The 25,193-nt window shown below is 47.6% G+C and overlaps 1 protein-coding gene across 2 annotated transcripts in view; it reads left to right on the top strand.

The window, feature by feature from the left end:
- The first annotated feature begins 8,892 nt into the window (after nucleotides 1-8,892).
- The window catches only part of myo5c (myosin VC), a 165,145-nt gene continuing 148,844 nt past the window's right edge, over nucleotides 8,893-25,193 (top strand). For both annotated transcript variants that reach the window (XM_072470647.1, XM_072470646.1), the window contains exon 1: nucleotides 8,893-9,113. In XM_072470647.1, the coding sequence (XP_072326748.1) occupies nucleotides 9,087-9,113 (27 nt within the window). In that variant the 5' untranslated portion in view covers nucleotides 8,893-9,086. The remainder of the gene's footprint in view (nucleotides 9,114-25,193) is intronic.

Raw genomic sequence — 25,193 nt, 5'->3', positions numbered from 1 at the left:
TGCACCAAGAAATGCAATTTATTTACCTCCTAAACATGGAGGAACAGGAGTGATCTTCCCACATTAAAAGAGTCAATTGATTTCACCGGATCCTGTCAGCTGTTGACACCCACAATCTGCTCCCAAGACCCCTCCACCAGGCCTGTGGGCCACTGAGGCACTCGCAGCACTTGTTCATCATTCATTCTCTCCGTCCCTGGTACTGTTACCATTAGAGTGATGTCCAAGGCTCATTATCTGTGGCTTCACAGACCTCTCCATCGATATACACGATAGGTACTTCCAGGCCATTGTTACACTGACATGGTTCCTTACTGCATGTTCCAAACCTACTATAGGGATGATTGACGGATGACAGACAAAGCAGTAATATCCTGAAACCTAATTATAGTTTTAATTCATTTTAATTAACTTTTCAAAGAGAAGATGCAGGCACGTTTTAAAAATGGATCTGGTTGACTGAGAAGGGTATTAGATTAAGGACGAACAAACTGGTTTCTCGAGCCTTTGGAAGATCCCTGTGATCACACCAATTATGGTTTTTGACTCTCCATTCTGCTGAAACAGCTCAGACTTCTGTAACCACATCTCATCAACATTTGACTGTACCCTTTCTAGTGAAATCATTTGATTTATCCCAAATTGGAAGGGCTTTCAAGTATTTCAGGACTGATCCTGCCTTTTACTTCAGAAGCATTTAGGGAAACTATTTTTACTTCCTCTTCTACTTGTTTGACGTGACACTGGCGGAAATCACTAGTCTCCAAAAACAGAGACCAGACATGGTGACCACAAGTGTGCCCTTGGTTGTCAGGGATATGGCAGGCACATATATTTTCACCCTGGCTGTGCCAGGGGCCAGAGCCTGTAGGGGGCGGGGCTTATAGGGAGATCCATTGGGAAGGCCCCAATGCCGGTGATTAATGATAGGAGGGTCCCCATGTCTGTGGGGGTGGGATGGGGGTGGAAGAGAGAGAGGGGGGGTCTTTGAATTTAATTTGAGATTGGGTCTCCTTTAAAAATGACAACTTGGATCTCTGTGGAGCTGGGCTTGCTGGAGTCCTTTAAGCCCTGCCCCTCACAATAAAGGCACAAAATATGCCCCCTTTGTTAAAAACAAAAGTGACAGTGTGGGGAAATCGCAACAGAAAACATTCTGGTTTCTCTGGGGAGAAACATGCTGGTTCTCAGTCAGAACCTGACACTGCCATTTTGAGGGGAAATTTAACACGGCATGTCTTTGAGAGCTTCGAAAAAGGGTAATGGTGTTAGGTACATGCATTTGAAAAGAAAGGTTATGGTGAGGTTGGATTTACAAGTAAATAGGTTGAGTTTTAAATTTGCATGAAGAGATAAGTAAGGATTTGGCTTTTCAGCGGTTAAATTTCAATGGGAAGTTCTGAAGTGACGAGGACCGTTTACAACTTACAAAGGTTGCTTGCCAGCAAGGACCACGTCCCATCAAATAATTTTGAAAAATGCATTAGTTAATGTGAAAGCGCAACACATTATGAAACCAACACAACTCCATGCTCTGTTGACTGCAGCCTCCTTTATTGCCTTTACCTTTGCTACCTAATAAATGACTGAAGTCATACTGCTGAATAACTGGGCTTTTCTCTGGTGTAAGAGTTGTGTGGCTCAGAAATACAACAACCAATACATTGTATGACTTTAGGAATGTGTTTCTAAACATGATATTAATTGCCTGATTTAATTTTCCTATAAAGGCCATTTGGAGGAGGTGAAAGCTGATTTCTAGTTAACAGATCGTTAGCAAACGTAAAGCAACTTTACAGCAGCTCACCGTGACCCTGGATTCATTCTTCATTCATAAATAAATATATCGCCAGTGCTCCATATGTAAATTACTTCCTAAAATTCTCTTTTGGAGTAGGAACATGATCATGGACTCATAGCATTTACAGTGCAGAAGGAGACTATTTGGCCCATCGGGTCGGCACCGGCCCTAGGAAAGAGCACCCTACGCCTCCACCCTATCCCAGTAACCCCACCTAGCCTTTTGGGCACTTAAGGAGCAATTTAGCAGAGCCAATCCAGCATCATATGCACATCTTTGGACTGTAGGAGGAAACCGGAGCACTCGGAGGAAGTCCACGAAGACACGGGGAGAAAGTGCAAACTCCACACAGGTGGTCACCTGAGGTGGGGGGAAACCGAATTTAATATAGATTTTGTGAGGGCCACGAAGAATCCAGCACGGGTTTTAAGGATACAAAGTAATAACATTTATTTACAATAACATATATATATATATATAACAGCAGCAGCAACTTCCCTTACTGCACACTCCTTCCTGCTGGTTCCTAAACTGGCCAGCTTTATTTATACTAGGAGTTTACTAATGGTTTCTCCGCCCCCCCCTCATTGGGGAAGCTCATACTCCCACAGGATTGTAGGATTGTCATTAGTCCCCAGCCAATGGTACGTAGGCAGGTTATAACATCCCACCCTCCCAAAGTCCAAGGAATCCACCGAAGACACTGGTGAAGGAGGGCGTCAGACTCGTTTTGCCGCAGGCCGGACACCATTTGCACGCGGCGCTGGATCAGGCGGCGTGTAACGAGACGGAGACCGGCGCTTCCGTGATGAACGGCGCAACGGTTGTACATCCACGGCCCGTGGACCCGAGGATTCCCCCTCTGATGCATCCTGTGTCTCCATCTCAGAGTCAGAGTCTGCTGCCTCCGTCATGTCAGCGTCTCTATCTCCATTCGGTTCTGTAATGACCTGCGCAGGCTTCGAGTGAGGCACCAGTGGAAGATTGTGAGGACTACCTTCCCTTGTCTCTGGTCTCTGCGGCTGTAGAAATGAGCTCCGGGGGCGGGGAATCTTTTGAGGGGATAGTCTTCTGGACCGAACGTGGTCTACATGTTTGCGCTGGAGACGACCCTGGGCTTGCACCTGGTAAGATATAGGGCCCGTTTGGCGAAACATTACACCAGGAACCCACTGGGCACCACCAGCAAAATTCCGAATGAACACTGGGTCACCGAGCGCAACCTGCCGAATCGGCCGATGCCGAGAAAATCCCTGTCCCTGCCGTTTTTGTGTGCGGCGTACTTTTGCGCCAATGTCCGGGAAAACCATACTAAGGCGGGTGCGAAGTCTCTGGCCCATTAGGAGTTCTGCGGGAGCTACCCCAGTCCGGTGACTGGGGGGTGGTCCTATACGTAAACAAAAAGCGAGCCAGTCTCGTGTCCGTTGATCCGGAAGACTGCTTCTTTAGGCCTCTTTTGAATGTCTGCACTGCGCGCTCTGCCAACCCATTTGAAGCCGGGTGGTAAGGGGCAGTGCGGATATGGCGTATGCCGTTCATCTTCGTGAACCTCGCAAACTCCTCACTCGTGAATGTAGTGAGGTTATCCGTGACCAGCACCTCGGGGAGGCCATGCGTACTAAACGACAAACGCATCTTTTCAATTGTTGCGCAGGACGTTGTCCCCTGCATCTTATGCAACTCTAGCCATTTAGACTGGCCGTCAATTAATAGAAGGAACATGGATCCTTGAAAAGGGCCTGCGAAATCTGCATGCAAGCGTGCCCAAGGCTGCCCTGGCCATTCCCAGTGATGTAGGGGCACGGCCGGCGGAAGCTTCTGATGCTCCTGGCAAATGGAGCAGTTTTGGGCCACCTTCTCAATGTCGGTGTCGAGGCCTGGCCACCAGACATAACTCCAGGCCAACATTTTCATTTTGGTCACACCTGGATGCCCATTGCGCAAGTCTGTTAGTATCAGCTCCTGGCCTTTTTCCGGGACAATCACACGCGTCTCCCACAAGAGGATGCCGTCTTCCACGCTGAATTCTGACAGCTTGGAGGAAAATGCCCGCAACTCGCCTGGGAGCTGTCTATGCTGCCCACCATACAGGACTATGTGCCGAACCTTTGACAGGACTGGCTCCGTCTGGGTCCACTCACGGATCTGTGATGCCGTTACAGGCAAGGTGTCCATAAAATTTAGGGTTGCAACCACCTCACCGGTCGTGGGGGTCGATAAAGGCAATCGGCTCAGTGCGTCGGCATTTGCTATCTCCTTACCTGGTTTGTGCTCCAGAGAATACTTGTATGCAGCAAGCAACAAAGCCCAGCGCTGGATCCGTGCAGAAGCAATGGGCGGTATTGGCCTATCTTCTCTGAAAAGTCCCAGCAGAGGCTTATGATCAGTCACGATAGTGAAATGGCGGCCATACACGTACTGGTGGAAGCGTTTCACCGCAAAAACCACTGCCAGGCCCCCCTCCTCGATCTGCGCGTACTTTTTCTCCGCTGCAGTCAATGTGCGGGAGGCGAAAGCTATCGGTCGCTCGGCCCCGTTCTCCATCTTGTGGGACAGGACGGCCCCAATACCATACGGGGATGCATCACATGTGACGAGCAAAGGCTTTCCAGGATCATAGTGGGTTAGTAAACCAGACGATGACAATTGTTGCTTTACCCGCCGGAAAGCGGTTTCTTGCGGCTGACCCCAAACCCAGGTGTGATTTTTCTTTAGCAGAAGGTGCAAAGGGGCCAGCGTAGTTGCCAGATTGGGGAGGAACTTCCCGTAATAGTTTACGAGACCGAGAAAAGAACGAAGATGCGAAGTGTCAGTCGGGGCGGGGGCATGTTGAATTGCATGCACCTTCTCTGCGACGGGGTGCAAACCTTCGCGGTCCACCCGATAACCTAGGTAGGTTACTTCCTTTGCCTGAAATATGCACTTTGTGCGACGTAAACTGACTCCAGCCTCCGAAAGGCGTCTAAGGACAGCCTCCAGATTTTCCAAATGTTCCTGCTCCGACGTCCCTGTGATCAAAACGTCATCAAAGTAGACAGCAACACGTGGTAAACATCTCAAAATGCCCTCCATAACACGTTGAAAAATTGCGCAGGCAGAGGATACTCCAAAGGGCAACCGTGTATATTCATACAGGCCCCGGTATGTATTAATCGTTACATATGGTCGGGAGGCAGGGTCCAGTTCCAACTGCAGGTAGGCGTGACTCATATCTAATTTTGTGAACGAGAGGCCACCTGCAAGCTTCGCGTAGAGATCCTCTATGCGAGGCATTGGATATCGGTCGAGTTGGGAAGCCGTATTCACTGAGTTTATAGTCGCCACACAAGCGAACTGTGGCATCTGGCTTCATTACAGGTACAATTGGTGCTGCCCAGTCAACAAAACGGATGGGCCTGATAATACCCAAACTCTCCAAACGAATGAGCTCCCCTTCTACCTTCTCGAGCAAGGCGTAAGGCACCGGGCGCGCCCGGAAATAGCGCAGAGTGGATTCTGGTACGACTTAGATATGGGCTACGGCCCCTTTTATTTTCCCCAAACCAGGCTGGAATACATCTGGGCATCGTCCTAGCACCTCAGTCAACCCTTCAGAAACTGTTTGGAGGATGTGCTGCCATTGCAACAGCAAATGGCGCAACCAGTCCCGACCCAACAGGCTGGGCCCATGGCCGCGCACCAAGATAAGTGGGAAACGCCCCTCCTGGCGTCCATAAACAACAGGGGTCATTGTAGTTCCTGCAATGTCCAGTGGTTCCCCCGTGTAGGTGGCCAACCTGGCCTGTGAGTTAGTTAATGTAAGGGTCTGTATACCCTGCTTGATGCGGTCGAATGTCCTCTGGGCGATCACGGAGACCGCTGCGCCAGTGGTCCAACTCCATCTCAAGCGGGTGGCCATTGACCCGTACTGTCACCTTAATGGGGGCCACACGGGGAGCTGCCACACAATGCAACTGCAGGCAGTCGTCCTCCGTCTCCACGTCCTCAGGAGTAGTCGCCGCAGGTTCATTCACATGGAAGGTACGGCCCCTGGGCTGGTCCCAGTTTCGGTCGGAACGACGGCGCCTCTGGCGCCCCCAGGACCGCCGTCCGCGACGGGGTTGGCGCCTACACGTCTGACATGGACGTGGCTCCTCATCCATTGGTTCTGGAGAAGGCTCCCTTCGGGGAGGAATGTCCGATGGCCACTGGCGTCGGTCCGGACGTTGCCTCACCCAAGGTACCGCAGGAGTGCAGGGGGACGTTTTCGGATGGAAGGGGTTGCGTCCCAAGGCATGCACTTCCATTCCCTGTAGCTCCTGCATTCCTCGTTCTGCGTTCTCTCGGGACAATACTATTTGAATGGCCTGTTGAAAAGTCAACGTTGGCTCCGCTAACAACTTTCTCTGGGTGGCCGCATTGTTAATACCACAAACCAAACGGTCGCGTAACATTTCTGACAAGGTCTCACCATAGTCACAGTACTCCGCAATCCTGCGCAGCCTGGATAGAAAATCAGCAAGGGATTCTCCAGGTGTCCTCTCAGTGGTATTAAACCGGTAACGCTGGATTATCGTGGACGGGGTTGGGTTAAAATGTTGCCCCACTATATTCACAAGTTCATCAAACGTTTTGGTGTTCGGCGCAGCTGGGTACGTAAGGCTCCTAATCACCCCAAACGTATGCGGGCCGCAGGCGGTGAGCAATATGACCACCTGGCGCTCGTTTTCGGTGATATTGTTTGCCCGGAAATAGTAACGCATCCGTTGTGTGTACTGGTTCCAGCTTTCCAGCGCAGCATCAAAAACATCCAAACGTCCGTACAGAGGCATGGTATAATAGAAAACCACTTCCAACCTGTATCCAACAAAAATCCAGGGAGGTGGCTTCAGCAGTGTAGACAGCTATTCACTTTAACCTTTGTTGCCAGTTTTGTGAGGGCCACGAAGAATCCAGCATGAGTTTTAAGGATACAAAGTAATAACATTTATTTACAATAACATATATATATATATATATTATATATATATATATATATATATATATATATATACAGCAGCAACAACTTCCCTTGCTGCACACTCCTTCCTGCTGGTTCCTAAACTGGCCAGCTTTATTTATACTAGGAGTTTACTAATGGTTTCTCTGCCCCCCTCATTGGGGAAGCTCATACTCCCACAGGGTTGTGGGATTGTCATTAGTCCCCAGCCAATGGTACGTAGGCAGGTTATAACAATAGATCAAGAAAAGTCCCCGTCCCAACCCTGGGGAGCCCCACTATATATGGTTGGCGCAGGCTTGGAGGGCTGAAGGGCCTGTTCCTGTGCTGTACTTTTCTTTGTTCTTTGTATACCTTCCTCCAGTCTGAAAAACAACAGTGCATTACTACTACTCTGTGTTTCCAATCACTCATTCAACTTTGTATCCAAGCTGCCATTTTCCCTTTTGTTCAAATCTATTATGTGGCACTTTATATGAAATGCCTTTCGGAAGATTATATATGCCACATCAGCCATCTGTGACCTCATCAAAAAACCCAATCGATCAGTTCAATGTGGGCCGGAATTCTCAGGCCATTGGGGTTCTCTTTTCCCGGAGACATGGGGTGGCTTCGATGGGAAATCCCATTAACAAGCGGCGGAAAGAGAGAATCCCGCCATCGTGTAACATTTGCAATTCTCCAGTCCTTTATCACCACTGCTGCATCTAAAGAGGATTGGAGGATTGTGGCCTCTGCCTCTTCAATTTCCATCCTTCCTTCTCTCAATCAGCATCCTCGGATGCATCCCATCCAGTCCTAGTGACAAATCAAGTACAGCCAGCTCCTCAAATGAAGCCTGTACAGTATCTCAAACATCTCCTCCTCCACTATGACTTTGGAAGTACTGACTTGATAAAGAGAGAAGCAACATTCTCACTTAATACTTCACCCATGCCCTCTCCCTCAAATGCTACATTAGGCAACTGCATGCAGGCAAAATCTCTTTATGTGGGAGCATGCAGGGCAAGGTCTAACCTATTGGGCACAGCACATGATGCTGTACTACCAACAAATTTTGATGTGGGCCCATGGCATCAGGAGATGGTCGTTTGAATTTGTCACTACTGCAAATGCTGCATTTAGGAATTGGGGCTGTCTCTGGATTTGTACAACAGGCAGAACAGTTGACTTAGAACAACATTACCAGGGAAGTCACCCCAAGGATATTAGACTGCTCAGTGCAGTATAGAAACAGCATTATATTGATGCAAGATCACACAAGTGATTTGTTGGACAACCTTTTCTAAATAGCCAAGAAATGAATCAAAACGAAGCAAGGGGCCCCGAGGCTGAACTCAATGAAATGGATTTAGCATTATTTCTGTAGGGGTTTCCATATTATTATTGAGCTTTTTTGTTAGAATTGACGATTCTATACCTCGCTTTGGAATCTCATTAATAAAAGAGGTTGTAAAAAAAACTGCATTTTTAATGACACAATTTCTGAACAATTATCTGCATTTCTAAAAATGTTCTCTTGCAGATCTAGTGAACTTTTGAACACATCAAGTAATCCCTAAATTTAGCACAGTGGGCTAGACAGATGGTTTGTGATGCAGAACAAGGCCAGCAGTGTGGGTTCAATTCCTGGACCAGCTGAGAATTCTGAATTCTCCCTCTGTGTACCCGAGCAGGCGGGGAAATGTGGTGACCAAGTTACTTTTCACAGTAACTTCATTGCAGCGTTAATGTAAGCCTACTTGTGACAATATAAATGTACAGGCGTTCATAGTTTGATGTCTTTGAGATTCAGTATAAACCCTTCTTCACGTTGTAGGATGTGATGAAATGTATTTTTTTGTTGAGAAGAAGGAATGTGTTATAAATTTAAAATGAAGTTGAACAGTTTTTAAAAAAAAATGACTTGCGCATGGAATCCGGAGAAGTTTAAAGGGCCAAGATTGAGTAATATTTCTGAGTGTCAAATTAACCCCAAGCGGAATTTTTCTACCTGACTGCTTACTATTTCGTAGAAATTGCTTCCAGACACTCCCTCATCACGAGGTGCCTCTAGTGGGGGAAAGAAAGACATAAAGTGCAAAGTCTAGTTGGTGTGTGTGCATAACAGGTGGAACGTGCCGAGGCAAACAGATAAGGGTGGGGGTGGGGGTACTGAAAATGAGGAGTGAATGAATGAGAGGGACAGAGAATAGCAGAGGAGAGGAATAGTTGCAGGAGGCAACCCTAAGAGCTGGTGTGGATTCCCCCGGCCATGAGTAACTGCAGTGCTGAATACTCCGGCAGTCGCTGAGGCAACGCGTCCCCATGGCGGTAGCTGAACTGTACACCAAGGTAACTCAGTAACTTATTCTTCACAGCAATTCCATCCTGTGTCTGCTGAAGCGCAACATGTGGGCATGAGCTTGCACAGTTAAATCTATTCCGCCCACCCGCTGCTGTTCATGTGAAAAGACTTTTGTGTTAGACATAGATCTTAGCACTTTGTTCTAATTTGCTTAAGTGAATTAAAAGCGCTGTCAAGTTGCCGCTGTGAAATGCCTCCAGCAAAAAAAGCCATATGGAACCGGTTTTGTAAAGTCGCCTTTTCTGATTCGGTGCTGCTAGCCCAATGTGGAAGGCACCTTTATTTAAAGCAGTGATTTTCCATCATGTCGTATTCCTGGTGGGTTTTTATCGGTGTGACTCTCCGCAGTTTTGTGACATTGTTCAGTTTGAGCTTGGTGAGTTGCGTGTCCAGGAGGTGCAGAGTCACGTACTGCTCAGGGGTATGACATCACCTGGAAGCAGTAACAGGATGCAGGGTTCTGTACACTTGCCCAGAATGGATGAAAGGCGATTCTACCCTCCCCAAGGAAATAGCTTTTCTCTCTCTCTCTCTCTGTCTCGAGGGGAAGGGAAAACATTGTCCCTGCCGATGAAATGTGCAGCTTCTGTGTTTCACGGTGTGGCTGGCTGGCACCAGACACAAGCGGATGAGATAGGGTGCACCCCTTCCTCATACCAACATTCTGGGAACTTGTGTAGTTTAAAATTCTTCCTTAAAAAAATAAAACAGCAATGGACTGCAAGTTGTTCAGATATAGGAAGCTATTAATTGTTTTGTAGTTACTGCCAAACATGGTGTGAGGCATAGGAACAGGCCATTCAGCCCCTCGAACTTGTTCACCATTCAATTAGATGATGACTGATCTGTACCTCCAAATTCATTTACCTCATAGAATCCCTACAGTGCAGAAGAAGTCATTCATAGAATCATAGAATTGACAGCGCAAAAGGAGGCTATTTGGCCCATCGAGTCTGCACCGGCTCTTGGCAAGAGCACCCTACATAAGACTACGCCTCCACCCTATTCCTGTAACCCCAGCTAATCTTTCGGGCCTATCAAGTCTGCACGGACCCTCCTCCAAAAGAGCACCTTACACACAGGCTCAATTCCTCCACCTTATTCCCGTAACCCTACCTAACCTTTGGACACTAGGGGGACAATTTAGCATGGCCAATCCACCCAACCTGTACATCTTTGGACTGTGGGAGGAAACCGGAGCACCCGGAGTAAACCCACGCAGACACTGGGAGAGTGTGCAAAATCTACGCAGTCACCCAAGGCCGGAATTGAACCCGGGTCTCTGGGGCTGTGAGGCAGCAGAGCTAACCACTGTGCCACCGTGCTGCTCATGTTTGTTGCGGCTTCTTTTGTAAAAAATTGAAAATTCTAAGAAATAGACTTTAAAAAAAGAGTCAACTACATTGCTGTGGGACTGGAGTCACATGTAGGCCAGACGGAGTAAGGATAGCTGATTTCCATCCTTAACCCGATGGGTTTTAACGACACTGGTTTCATTGGACTTTTAATGAGTTCAAATTTCACCATCTGCTGTGGTGGGATGCCCCCCCCCCCCCCCCCAATATCAATGGGAATTCCTGCGGAATTGTCCCCGCTGCCCGGAAGCCCATAGTGGGGGTTTGCCGTCGGCGGGACTAGAAGATCCCACTAACGGGAGCGGCTGAAAATTCTCCCCCCCCCGCACAACCCCTTGGTTTATGCAACCTGTCCTCCTAATATAACCCTGTAAGTTGCAGTAACCTGTACTGCACCTACTCATGGGCTAATACATACTTTCTGAGGTTTGATGCTGTAAACTAGATACTGTACTCCAGATGGAGTCTGACAAACCAAGGCTTTGTACAAAGAAGTATCACTTCCTGCCCTTTGTAATCCATTCTCCTTGCCCTTTGATTGAATTTTGGACCTGTCTAGTAACTTTGAATTATTCCTAGCAATGCAAATAGTCACAGACAAAACAAGACCGAGACTCTGTTCTCTGGAGGTAATCAGCACTACATTCTAAGGATGTTGTTTCAGATCAATTGTTTACCCTAAACTGGTAGCTCTTGTATCAAAAAGAACAAAACCTTTGTTTTTTGGTCTTTGGTTTATCCTGTTATCTACTATTCAATATAATAAATGATACCTTTTAAAAGCCACCAAAACTTGGCAGGTTGAGGATTTTAAAATTTGATCATGGGTTTGGGCATCACTAGCAATGCCCATCCCTGATTGTTCTCAAGGTGATGGCAAATCATTTTCGCAAACTGTCAAAGTCCACCTGGTGTAGGTAAATCCATGGTGGGCTATAACGGAGGGAGTTCCAAGATTTTGACTCCACAAAGGTGAAGGGGTGATGATATGGTTTCAAGTCAGGATAGTGCCCATGTACCCACTGCTCTAGTCCATCCAGGTGGTAGAGTTCACGGGTTTAGAAGGTGCTGTTGAAGGAGGCTTGGCGAGTTGCTGCAATGCATCTTGTAGCTGGTACACACTGCTGCCACTGTGTGCTGGTGGTAGAGAGAGAGTGAATATTTATGGTAGTGGACAGGGTGCCAATCAAGCAGGCTGCTTTATCCTGGGTGGTGTCTTTAGTGGTTTTGGAGCTGCACTCATCAAGGCACTCATCACACTCCTGACTTGTGCCTTGTAGAGTTAGGGCATGAGTTACTTGCTACCGAATTCCCCGCCTCTGACCTGCTCTTCCATCCACAGTAATTATACGGCTGGTTCAGTTAAGTCTCTGCACGCTGGTAACCCTAGATTGTTAATGGTGGAGGATTCAGCGATGATAATGCCACTGGATGTCCAAGGGAAGATGGGTTTAGATTCTCTCTTGCTCATGCCTGGAAATTATGTGGCAATTTGCCTCAATGTTGTCCAGCTCTTGCTGCATATGTGCACGGACTGGCTCAGTATCTGAGGAGTTGCGAATGGCACTAAAAATTATTCAGTCATCAGCGAACATCCCCCACTTCTGACCTGATGATGGGAGGGAGTTCCTTGATGAAGCAGCTGAAGATGGTTGGGCTTTGGGACACTACCCTGAAGAAATGCTGCAATAATGTCCTGGAGTCAGGTTGATTGGTCTCCGACAACCACAGCCATCTTCCTTTCTGCTAAGTACATAGGAAGATTGAGTCTAAGGAAAATTCTGGTTTATAATGGCCCTAATTTTGAAGTTTGATTTTTTTTCTGTAATCTCAGTAGAGGATACAATTAAGCCTCATATTTTAATTTGGCAGCCATATTGAGACATGCAGTTGGTTTGAGTGGTGCAGAAATGCAAGAAGAATTAAAGAGATGTATTTTTTATTCACTGTCTACATATGAATGAACAAATGATCATCCAAACAGGAGAAATGGATAACATGACATGCACACACTCTGTCATCTAACAAATTAGTGAAATTATTTATTTTCACGAGTGCCCTAGTCAAATAGTACAAGAACTATCTGCAGCTGGCAGACAGAAGAACATCTATTCAGTTTGATTGTGTCCTTTCAATCTTCCTGCCCTTAAGCAAATTGCCGTAATCTCACTCAGATAATTGAAATGGGACCCAATGCTCAATTCAGGACGTGCCAATTTGCTATGCTGGAGCTGCTTCTTGACACTTCCCATAACTTGTATCAACAGAATGGGCAAACCGTGGCCTGCTTGAGTGACTCCATGCTCCGGGAAAGCTGATCGAGTCAAAGAGGGCCACATTTGATACCTTTGAAAATGGGCAAGTTGCTTCTGGAAGTGTACCATAAGCTCACTCAAATAATTGAAATGAGACACAATGCTCAATTCAGAATGTGCCCAGTCTGAGTGCTGTTGGTTATATGGCTGAAAACAGGCCACAAACAACTTCTACGCCTTTGGTAAAGAAGGAACCTGTTGCATTGGCTCTGGCTATGACAGTCAGATGACTTTCATGACATGGTATGGACAACCTGCCAATCTTAACTCTCAGTAGCAGCAACAGGCTTCTTCTGGAACATACTTAGAACACCCCAGTGTTCAACAGTGTCATGCAGCTCCAAAAACCACAAATTACATCCTCTGTGATTTTGACTGTGGCACATCCTTTCATGCTCCTTTGCAGTCATTGACATGATTGACCATCCTATCGCAATGCCTTTCCTCCAATACCCAGCTCAATAGACCTCGGTAGACAACTTTGCATTGTCATGTTTAAATCCATTCATTGCTTCACCCTCTACTATTTTTGTAGTCTTCTCCAGTCCTCCAGCCTGAGATCAAAACTCTCTGTTCCTCTGATCACCCTCCAGAATTTCCTTCACTGTCTCTCCATCTCCCTCTCCTTCTTTAAGGCCATCTTTAAAACCCACCCCTTTGGTAAAATCTTTGACCAGTGGTACCAATATTTACTTTTCTTGTGTCAGTGTCGATGTATTTCTGATTACAACTCTGTAACGTATCTTAATACGTTTTTCTCCATCATGAAAGGCATCTGGATTACACAGAGAACTTGGTTGACCTCCTTGAAAGTCCCCAGAATGAAAACTTTCACTCTGTCACTTTAATAATAATCTTTATTAGTGTCACAAGTCGGCTTATATGAACACTGCAATGAAGTTACTGTGAAAATCCCCTAGTCGCTACACTCCGGCGCCTGTTCTGGTATGCTGAGGAAGAATTCATAAAGTCCAATTCGCCTAACAGCACGTCTTTCGGGACTTGTGGGAGGAAACCGGAGCTCCTGGAGGAAACCCACGCAAACACTAGGAGAACGTGCAGACTCCACACAGACAGTGACCCAAGCCGGGAATCGAACCCGGGTCCCTGGCACTGCGAGGCAATAGTGCTAACCACTGTGCTACCATGCCGAATAAATGGAAAGGGGGGATCAAAGAAAGTGTTTTACTCACAGGTGTTGGAGGCAAGAGGAAGTTTCAGTCTTTGTGAAGCTCATTCAGAGCCAGGAGCAGCTGCTTTGTAGGGCAGGAATGAGGAGGTTAACAAGCTCGTTGTCCAACGTCTGCAATAACACATTGGGGGAACTCTTGCCGGAGAAGCAGAGTCCTTCAGTTCCTTCTACATTCTCATTATAATAATCTTTATTGGCACAAGTAGGCTTCCATTAACACTGCAATGAAGTTACTGTGAAAAGCCCCTAGTTGTCACACTCCGGCACCTGTTTGGGTACACTGAGAGAGAATTCAGAATGCCCAATTCACCTAACAGCACGTCTTTCGGGACTTGTCAGAGCACCCGGAGGAAACCCACGCAGACACTGGGAGAATTTGCAGACTCCGCACAGACAGTGACCCAAGCCAGAATCAAACCCAGGTCCCTAGCGCTTTGAAGCAACAGTGCTACTGTGCATTAGATAACCACGTAAGCAGCAATGTAGCGGGGATAATACAAAAGGATGAAGGAGGAAGAAGGACAGTTACGAGAGGGAACCCATTTTCATGCACAATCTACAGGAGTTGTTTGGAAGTACAAAGCTTCAGTATTGCTGAAGAAAAGAGGAATGTCAAAGCTTTTCACTTTGCATTCATCAGGATGCTTTGCAAGTATCAGGGATAAAGGAAAAATAACAATTTATACTGTCAGAGAGGAGAGTGCTGATTGGTTGGAAAGTGGACTCTGATTGTTACAGGTTTTTTTTATGGAGAATGCACAAGTTGATGGTGACTGACAGTTAACTGCCAAGCATTGTGTGAAATTTAATCCAGGCAGCTTGACCTTGATTGGCCAAGGCATTGCCCTGAGAAATGGGTCAATGAATGGCTGTCACTTATTTTGTTTAGCTGAAAAAGGCACAATGTGTGTAACTGCTCTTTCTGTCTGTGAAGAACAGAGCCCTGTGTATTAATAAATGTAGCTTCGGGTACATGCAAATGCACCGCACTCCAAATTTTGCAAGCGCAGGCTGTTGTGATTCATGTCCGTTTTGTTGTTCACAACGGGCAAGGTACAGACAGTATCCAACCAACCCATGCTTTCAAAACTCAGTCTTCATCTTTGCTAAATAATTCTCATGAGTGCAGAGATGTTCCTGTACCAGATTGGCATCTCCTGCAGCATTCTCTTCCTAGCGTGGTGTATGTGCAGCCTGTTATCCAGGCCAGAGCACGGGAAACCCATTGGACGACAGGCCACACTGGACCTAAGGTGGTGGAACCGGAAGCTTATGGCAGTAATAACAGCCAACAACACACAGGCCAAAAACTGCACCGAGCCAGGAGATCCTTTTGAATCTGATCAGGAGCTGCAGTTGTCTTCAAATGACTTCACATGAAGCATGTAACACAGTGAGCCAGAAATGATGTGTGCAACGTATTCGATAGGGAAAAGAGCCACTAATGGCAGTGAGTGTGATAATAGATTATATCAGAAAATCATGAAAAAAAAAATAATAAATTCTCATGAGTGCTAAACATTATGCTGGCAACCAATTAAAGATGGTCAGTCAGGTTCACATAGTGGCACATTTATGGAAGCTACATATTAATGCCCAGGACCTTGATCTTTGGGTTCAGAAAGAACAGATACACACATTGAACATTTTCAGATAAACAAAGTACATGACAGCCATTCACTGACTCATTCCTCAAGCCACTGCCTTGAGGAACCAGGGTCAAGCTGCCTGGTTTAAATTTTGAGCAGTGCTTGGCGGCTAACTGTCAGTCACCATCAACTGGTGCATTCTTCATCACAGCTCCCCTACTAATCAGAATCCACTTGCCAACCAATCAGCACTCTCTTCTCATATAGTATAAATGTTGTTTCCCCCTTATATCGGTATTCTTCAAAGTGTCCCGATGAGTGCAATACGAAAAGTTTCAATATGTCTCTTTTTTTCAGTGATAATCTACAGGAGATAAACTATTTTAAAATCTGGTGTTACGTAATGTAATGTTCCAGTCATTATAAGATTATATTTCTGACTCACCATAAGTAATGTCACAAGAGACAGTAATTAAAAAATGATTTGAGAAAAATAAATTGTGTTTAAAAGGTAAAATGCTAACTTAGCAAGGTAAGACATAAACTTCCATTTCTGATCTTCACTGAATTTATCGTAGCTTAATATTAAAATCACTGCAGCTTGGTGGCCAGGTGATGTGAGCGTGGGAGTGGTTGCGTTTTCCTGAGCTCTGGCTCTGCTTCTTTGGTAATCCGTCTTTTTATCCTTGTGCAAATTTCTTTTCTTCAAATTTTATACTGCGTGTGGAGAATTGTTGGTAGGTGTTTTTGTATGATATAGCCAAGCCAGAATGCCTGAACCCTCGCTTGTTTGGGGTGGCTGGATGGAGATGGGGTGGAGCCCTGCTTTTAGTGGGGTCGTTGCTTTTGAGCCGGCACCCGCCCTGATGGTGGGATGCGCATCGATGGATGATGGCGGCCTACGAAGATGTTGTTCTGGCTGGAGATCCAGAGTCAAAGGTACAGGTCGTTAAGGCTCAATTCCAAGAGTTGTGGGGTGCTTTCATGGAGGCGCACAAGGAGGTTCTTGTAATGGAGAGAGCACTTTCCTTGGTGGATCCTGCCTCCGTACAGTGGAGTTCCTGCTGCATGGCCTGTCATCCATCCTGAAGGAGTCGAGAGAGAGAAAGAAGGGGAAACAGGAGAAGAGTGCTACTGAAGCCAGTTACCAAGATGAGGCAGTGGAGTTCCCAGCTGAGTTCGAGAATTGAGTGCCATGTTTTACGAATGACCGGTACAGGCTTGGAGGGCCGAAGGGCCTGTTCCTGTGCTGTATTGTTCCTTGTTGTTTGACTTTCGATCTGGAGGCTGGGCAAATTAAATTTGATGGAGCACATCTAATCCTGCCTTCGAGGCCTGGGGTTCATGTGGCCTTCCAGCCACAAGTCCTGTGTCCAGTTCCAGATGTTGGTTGAGAGGGGTTTGAGTAGGCCGAGCTGATTGATTCACCCTGTCCTGGCTGCAGCTTAGGTTGTTGACCGCTTGGGATCTGGTGAGACGGCATAGCGTAAGTATTGGTGTCTTGCGCCTCATTCGTCAAAATCCTTGTGAGATCCTGATGATGCTGATGAGTGCTCATGGATGTGGATCCTGCTTCATCCTTGATTTTGGTCGTCTTCATGCACCATCAAAGAAGAAGTCTTTATCCGGAGGAATGCCTTGCATTTCTGCATCTCGGTTGTTATCCTGGACTTTGCTCCCTGTTAATCACTGTTAGAGGCTGTTTAGCACAGGGCTAAATCGCTGGCTTTGAAAGCAGACCAAGGCAGGCCAGCAGCACGGTTCAATTCCCGTAACAGCCTCCCCAAACAGGCGCCGGAATGTGGCGACTAGGGGCTTTTCACAGTAACTTCATTTGAAGCCTACTTGTGACAATAAGCGATTTTCATTTCATTTCATTTTTCATAATCATGTCTGCTTGATGTTATTAATTCTTTCAGATTACAGGGAAGTGAATAATGTGGCTATGAGGGCCTGTACCATTGATTAACCTTTTTTTTTAGAAAATATTTAATTGAGGCATTTATAATTTTAACACTTTTCAACAATAACATCCGACAGAACCCGCAACAAAATAACCATCATTCCCCCAAACACAAACCCCAACCAACATGGCTTATAAAAACACACCGTCAGCCCTTCCTGGCCCTCCCGCATTGGATTTTCTGACATCAGTTCCATGCCCCCTCCCCCACTGCTGACAGTCTAATTTTTCCCGAAGAAGTCGATGAACGGCTGCCACCTCCGAGCGAACCCGCGAAACTAACCCCTCAAGGCAAATTTAATTTTCTCAAGCCTGAGAAACCCCGCCATGTCACTAACCTAACCCCCCCCCCCAGACTTCAGGGGGCTCTGAGTCACTCCATCCCAATAAAATCCGTCTCCGGGCCACCAGAAAGCAAAGGCCAAAACGTCGGTCGCTCTCCCCCCTGGGCTCCCGGGTCTTCCGACACTCCAAAGATCGCCACCTCTGGACTCGGAGCCACCCTCCCTTGCAGGACCACGACATGACGTCAGCAAATACCTGCCAAAAGCCCCTCAGCCTCGGACACACTCAGAACATGTGTACATGATTCGCAGGACTTCCCCCACATTGCCCACACCTGTCCTCCACCTCCTCAAAGAACCTGCTCATCCGGGCCACAGTCATATGAGCCCTGTGGACCATCTTGAAATGCACCATGCTAAGCCTGGCTCACAACGAGGACGCGTTAACTCTCCGCAGGGCCTCCTCCCATAACCGAGCCTCCTACTCCAGCCCCACCAACTTTTCTTCCCACTTTCTCTTCGCCTCCCTTATTGGGGCTCCCTCCCACTCCATCAGCTCCTTATAGGTCTCTGAGACCTTCCCCTGCCCAACCCCTGTTCTCAACATCACCTTATCCTGTATCCCCCTTTGCGGGAGGCGTGGAAAGCTTGAGACCTGCCTCCGTACAAAATCCCTCAGCTATAGATACCGGAACCCGTTCCCACCTGGGAAACTCAAACTTCTCCTCCAGTTCTTCCAAACTCAGAAAACCCTCATCAAGAAAGAGATCCCCAAAACTGTCGATCCCTGCCCGCTGCCACCTCCGAAATCCCCAGCCAGACCCCCCCCCCCCCCGGATCGAACCGATGGTTACCACATATCGGTGCCCACACCGACGCCCCCTCCAAACCCCTGTGCTGCCACCACTGTCCCTTCAGGGCTGTCACTACTACCGGGCTTGTGGAGTACCAAGCCTGCGAGAACAGCAGAGGTGCCGTTAACAAGGTCCTCAAACCCGTGCCCTTATAGGATGCCGCCTCCACTCACTAACCGTTGATTATCCTGATTTAACACCCTGTGAGCTGAATATTGAATACCGGATTTGTGCACAGTCTTCTTTCTTTACATATTTGGGTCGTATAAAGTTTAACAATCCTGTGATGGTGGGAGGGGTGGGTGTTTTGTGACCCACCCCTCCTCTCCACTGTCTCACCTAGAAGGTAGATGAGCAGAGACAGAGCAGGGTGAGGGATGGAGGGCGGGGCTGGTAGGGTTAGTTTGTCCTCGTTAGGTTCAAGGAAGGTGCCCCAGTTAGACAGGTTTGTTTTCTTTTCTCTCCTTTAATTCCAATCCAGAGCATCTGCGCTTTTATCGTTTTACGCCTAGGCCAATTGTTTGGTATCCTGATGATGACTGGACTATATTTATCTCTTGATCTCTTACTTGGTTGAGTCAGTCTTTTCTCCTGAGATGGGTCTCCCTCCCTGACTGTTTTCGCTGCTGCTGTAACCTTTCTGAGGATAGGTGTGGCCCTGGCTATCCCGTACGGGACGAGAGCTTTGTGATCTGGCAGGGTGCCGGTCCTCCACCCCGTGGGGGGATTTTCTTCTCTTTTTCTCTCCCTTCTGGGAGGGTGCACCATTGGTTTTGGTGTTGGCTTTGTCTAGTGGAGTGGTAGAGGGGCCTTGTGGTGTCTGGGCTAGGGATCTGGTGGAGTGGAAGGGGGCTTGGGATGTCTTGGGTAGGGATCTGGTGGTGTGGTAGAGGGGCCTTGGGGTGTCTAGGGCAGGGATCTGGTGCAGTGGAAGGGGGCTTAGGTTGTCTGGGGTAGAGGTCTGGGGGAGTAGTAGGGGGCCTTGGGGTGTCTGGGGTAGGGGTCTGAGGGAGTGGTGGGGGGCCTTGGGGTTTCTGGGGTAGGGGGCCGACCCTCTCAGGGTACCCAACATATGGGTCTTGACTGTTCTTCTTCTTCGGTGCTGGAGTTCCCCTATTGGCTGGGGCCAATCTGTGTGTCTTCCTGGATTGGGGGAGAGGTGACTTGTCCGGATTAGGATTGGGCTGGTGAAACCTCTGGGGTGTAAGGGTCGGGGTTTTGTGAAAACCCTTGGGGTCAAAATCTCCTGAGTCTATGATGGTGCTGATTAGGCCAGCTTCAGCAGCACAGTCAGTAATCTGCTGTTTCCAGGGAATGGAGGGTGTCACTAGGAGGAGCCCAGTGTGGCTGAGTTGGGCTGCTAGGCATGTAATGACTTTGGAATGGACTGAACGTAGTACCCAAGGATTATCCTTTTTTTCCCCCGATAGGTTAAGTCCATCTGTGGTTCAGTTGGTCGGCTCTTGTCCATTTTTACATGTCTTGGGCAATAGCCCGGGTGGCTTTGTCATCCGAATAATTAGTTCAGAGAATTCTTGTTCCTTCTCCTCGTCTTTTCCTTTCTTCTGAGACACTCTATAGATAGGGTTTCCGTTGAGACCTCTTTGTTCTTGGTTTTCTCCTGAGCGCATGTGAGATGTTAAGGTGGCGGGTCTCAGTCCCAGGGTTAAATGAACAGGCCTTTTTGATAGGTGGTCTTGTGGTAATGTTACTCCTTTTTTCTTATGTGGTCTTGGTTGTTGGCATGGGTTCCCTGGTTTTTTGAGGCTGGCCCTCCCTCGCTCCTAGGGTTCCCTCCTTTGGGGTGTCCTGCCAGCTCCCCATCTGTCTGGTGGGGAGGGGGATTCCCTCTTTCCCAGCTGGGATCTGTTGATATCCTTCCTGGTTTTGTGCCTCATGGCTGCTCTGCTATACCCTGAAGGGATGTCTTGTTCATTGATCCGGTGGCATATTCTTCCCCTGTACCTGGGGGAGAATAACTTTCCCTGTACATGGGGAAGAATAAGTTTGGTAGCTAGGGTCTCTAGATAGCTTTCAATGGACCCCCGGATCCACCCGCTCACCTCCTCATCCGCCAGCAAGCCCACATCCAGGCGCCACAGCGGGCGCTGGTCCCTCTCCTCCACTAGCTCCAGCTCCACCCAATGCGGGGCATGGTCTGAGATGGCTATGGCCGAATACTCCATGTCCTCCACCCTCGGGATTAGTGCCCTGCTCATAACGAAGAAGTCTATCCGGGAGTAGGCTTTATGGACGTGGGAAAAAAAAGAAAATTCCCTGGCCCCCGGCCTGACAAACCTCCATGGGTCCACTCCTCCCATCTGATCCATAAACCCCCTCAGCACCTTGGCCGCCGCCAGCCTCTTACCTGTCCTGGACCTGGAGCGGTCCAATGCTGGATCCAGTACCATGTTGAAGCCCCCCCCCATTATCAAGCTCCCTGCCCCAGGTCCGGAATCTGGCCCAACATGCGCCACATAAATCTGGCATCGTCCCAATTCGGGGCATACACATTCACTAAGACCACCCGCACCCCCTGCAGCTTACCACTCACCATCACATACCTCCCTCCATTGTCTGCCACAATGTTCAGCGCCTCAAACGACACCCACTTCCCCACCAAAATCGCCACCCCTCGATTCTTTGCATCCAACCCCGAGTGGAAAACCTGCCCTACTTTTGTAAGGGCCAACGAAGAATCCAGCACGAGTTTAAGGATACAAAGTAATAACATTTATTTACAATAACATACATATATATATAACAGCAGCAGCAACTTCCCTTGCTGCACACACCTTCCTGCTGGTTCCTAAACTGGCCAGCTTTATTTATCCTTGGAGTTTACTAATGGTTTCTCCGCCCCCTCATTGGGGAAGCTCATACTCCCACAGGATTGTGGGATTATCATTAGTCCCCAGCGAATGGTAAGCAGGCAGGTTATAACACCTACCCACCCCTTTCTCAGCCTAACCTGAGCTGCCACCCTCAAATGCGTCTCCTGGAGCATAACCACATCTGCCTTCAGTCCCTTCAGCTGCGCGAACACACGGGCCCTCTTGACCAGCCCGTTCAGGCCTCTCACATTCCAAGTTATCAGCCGGATCAGGGGGCTTCCAGCCCCCCCCCCCCGCCGCCTGCCTGCCGATGAGCCATCCCCTTTTCTAGGCCAGCCATGTGCCCGCGCCTCCCGCACTCTCCATTCCCCCAGTGGCAGACCCCCGCCCCGACTCTCTCTCCGAGCTCCAGCTCACCTTTGGGCAATGCAGCAGCAACCCAGTTTCCCCCCCCCCCCCCTCCAGCTAGGTCGCCCCCTAGCTGCGTCGCTCCCCCTTAGCACTACCGTAAGTCAGCTGACTCCTGCTGACCCTGACCACTCCCGCCACTCCATCGACCCCCCAGTGTGGTAATATCCTCCCCCCTCCTGTCCATCAGCGGGCGCTCCTCTCCAACACCGCCCTTCCCCCCCAGCCCTTCCCCCTTCCTTCCTTGGCGCGGGGAAAACCCGCGTTTCCATCAAACCGGCCGCGCCCTCTCTGGCCCAGCTCCCTTTTGCGGCCTAATCCCAGCTCCCCCACCTCGGGCCTCTCATCTCCCCTCCCCCCAACGGGGTCCCGTCCTTCCAACCACCGACGCCCACACTCTCACAAAACCCCCCCACTTTGCACCATTTCACCCTACCCCACCCAGCATCCAAGGAAACAATACAGAACAGAACATCCCCCAACATCCCCCAAAGCACAGTAACCACAGTAACCGCGACCTCCCCTCACAACCGATCTTCAGTCCGTGTCCAACTTTTCGGCCTGAATAAAGGTCCACGCCTCCTCCCTTGGGCCTTCTGGGTCTCGACCAGCTTGTCGATCGAAGCCTTCATTGGCCCCAGCAGCTCTGCTTTCAATTCCGTGAAGCAGCGCTTGAGAAACTCCTGCTGCTCTTGCGACCACTGCGCCCACGCTGCCTGATCTCCACCTGCCACCATCTTGGCTTTCCTCCCTCGCACTTTTCGCTGCACCAGAATTACTTTTTTCACTGCTCCACTTCTGGTCCAATCCATACAGTGCCGGGGAAATCGTACTGTCACCTTCCCACACTGGGAACCGGCGAACAAACACCGCTGGGTTCTGGCGGGAGCTGCCGAACGTGCGACTTAACACAGCATAGCCGCAACCGGAAGTCCCCTTGTTCCAATGTTGACGATGACGTTTGTCATGTGCTATACCTGTCTTGAATTGATTCCCAAGGATTTGTTACCCTTTTCCTTTGTTTTGATGCGATTACTGTAAAAGACTTGAAAACTTCAATAAAAATACATAAAAATTACTGCAACATAATATATTTTAAAATAAATTTAGAGTTTCCAATTCATTTTTTCCAACAAAGGGGCAATTTAACATGGCCAATCCACCTACCCTGCACATCTTTGGGTTGTGGGGGCGAAACCCATGCAAACATGGGGAGAATGTGCAAACTCTACACGGACAGTGATCCAGAGCCAGGATTGAACCTGGGACCTCGGCGCCGTGAGGCAGCAGTGCTAACCGCTGCGCCACCGTGCTGCCCGTTGCAACTTAATATTTAATTGAATTGATATCTTGAGGCAAATAAATGTAATTCTTGTGCAAAATGTGTTCTACGTTGGTACATTGTTTTTCCTTCATGTTTCTATATCTATTATTAATTTACAACAGCCAACCTTCAAACTTTAAAGCTTTGCACTTAGTTAAAAAATTTAAAAGGTTTATTTTCTGAGTTCTCAGTAGGTTTGGTAAGTGCAATAAACAGCGAAAACAACGTGTCACCTGTCACCTCATGTGCATAATGCCACCTGTCTCAGTTTAAAGAACCAAGTGTATCGGCCAAAAAAGATTCCCATTGCTCCAGACTCCTTTTGTTTGAATAAAAACAAATAGTAACCATAGCAATAAATGCATATTTGAAATTAAACAACCTGAATACTGGTCTTGGCAATAAAATAAGTCTCCAATGTAGAGCGGGCCACAGTCTTTGTCAATATATTACATATCGATATGAATTTAAGTTTGGATTGCTACTTTCTACTTTGACTCACTAACAACAACCACTGAACTCCAAAAGTAATTACTTGAATGAAGCACCTTGGATGCTGTGTATTTCTCTGCTGATTTATGGAATCATAGAATTCCTACAGTGCAGAAGGAGGCCATTCGGTCCATTGACTCTGCACCGACCCTCTGAAAGACCACCCTACCTCGGTCCCTGTAACCCCACCTAAACTGCACATCTTTGGACTGTGGGAGGAAACCGGAGCACCCGGAGGAAACCCACGCAGACGAGGGAAAATGTGCAAATTCCACACAGCCAGTCACCCAAGGCCGGATTTGAACCCGGGTCCCTGGCGCTGTGAGGCAGCAGTGCTAACCACTGTGCCATTGTGTAGTTCACCCATTTCTCTGGGTGCATAATTAATTTAACTTTGTATATTGAGTTTGATATTAATTGTGCTCATTACACATGCAATCAGCATCATGACATACGTTTTCACCAATAATAATCACCAAATGCTCATTAGCTAATAAATACATGAAGAAAAAAGTTTAGAAAACTTTGATGTAAAAATTGCTCCCTTAAAAGTATCCTAAGCTTTTGCTTGTTGTGTATTACACATTCAAAAACGGCCGAAATAGACCATGATCTGCATTTTTCAAACTAGGTATTGATAGATACTTATGCAAAGTTCCTTTTTATTCATTCATGTGGGCCAACATGTATTGCCCATCCCTAATTGCCCTTGAACTGAGGACAGTTAAGAATGAACCACATTTCTGTGGGCCTCAAGTCACATGTAAGGCCAGACCGGGTAAGGATGGCCATGAACCAGATGGGTTTTTATGACCCATCATTAGACATTGAATTCCACATTTTTATTGAATTTCACCATCTGCCATGGTGGGATTCGAACCGAGGTCTCTGAATCCACCAGTGACAATACCACCTTCCACCACCTTCCCTAGAGGAGTGAATATGAGAAGGGAAATAAGACAGAAACCAGTGACACAGAGCGTTGATCAATAAAAACTCATTCCACTTTCCCAACCTGTAACGTAATGCCACCAAAGATATTAGACTGTGACAACTAATTAAATGAATATATTTGCAAATACCATGTGAACTCGGAGTGTATATGTAAACCATATATGTAAAGCCATGCAAAACCATGTACATTTATCAATAAAATAGAAGGTCATGTAAATGCATCTGGCAAAACAAACTGGGTATAAAATGCATGTATACCACCTACTGCAATTTGTAATCCAAATTATTACAATCCGGGGCGAGACCCCAACAGTGGCTAAGATACGGGACAGAAACCCCAATATTTTATTTTAATTTTGTAAGACTGTGAGGAAAGGGTACCTTGCTCCAGGAGTGATTTCATGCAATATAGGGATATGGTATGTGAAAACAAACTTTATTACTAACACAGTATTAGAATATCTTTAACATCACATAAGAAAATAGCTTATAATTATCCCTTA

The sequence above is a fragment of the Scyliorhinus torazame genome, chromosome 12, assembly GCF_047496885.1.
Source record: "Scyliorhinus torazame isolate Kashiwa2021f chromosome 12, sScyTor2.1, whole genome shotgun sequence".
NCBI lineage: Eukaryota > Metazoa > Chordata > Chondrichthyes > Carcharhiniformes > Scyliorhinidae > Scyliorhinus > Scyliorhinus torazame.
The sequence above is the reverse complement of the archived record's forward strand: the minus strand, read 5'-3'. Positions and strand labels throughout refer to the sequence as shown.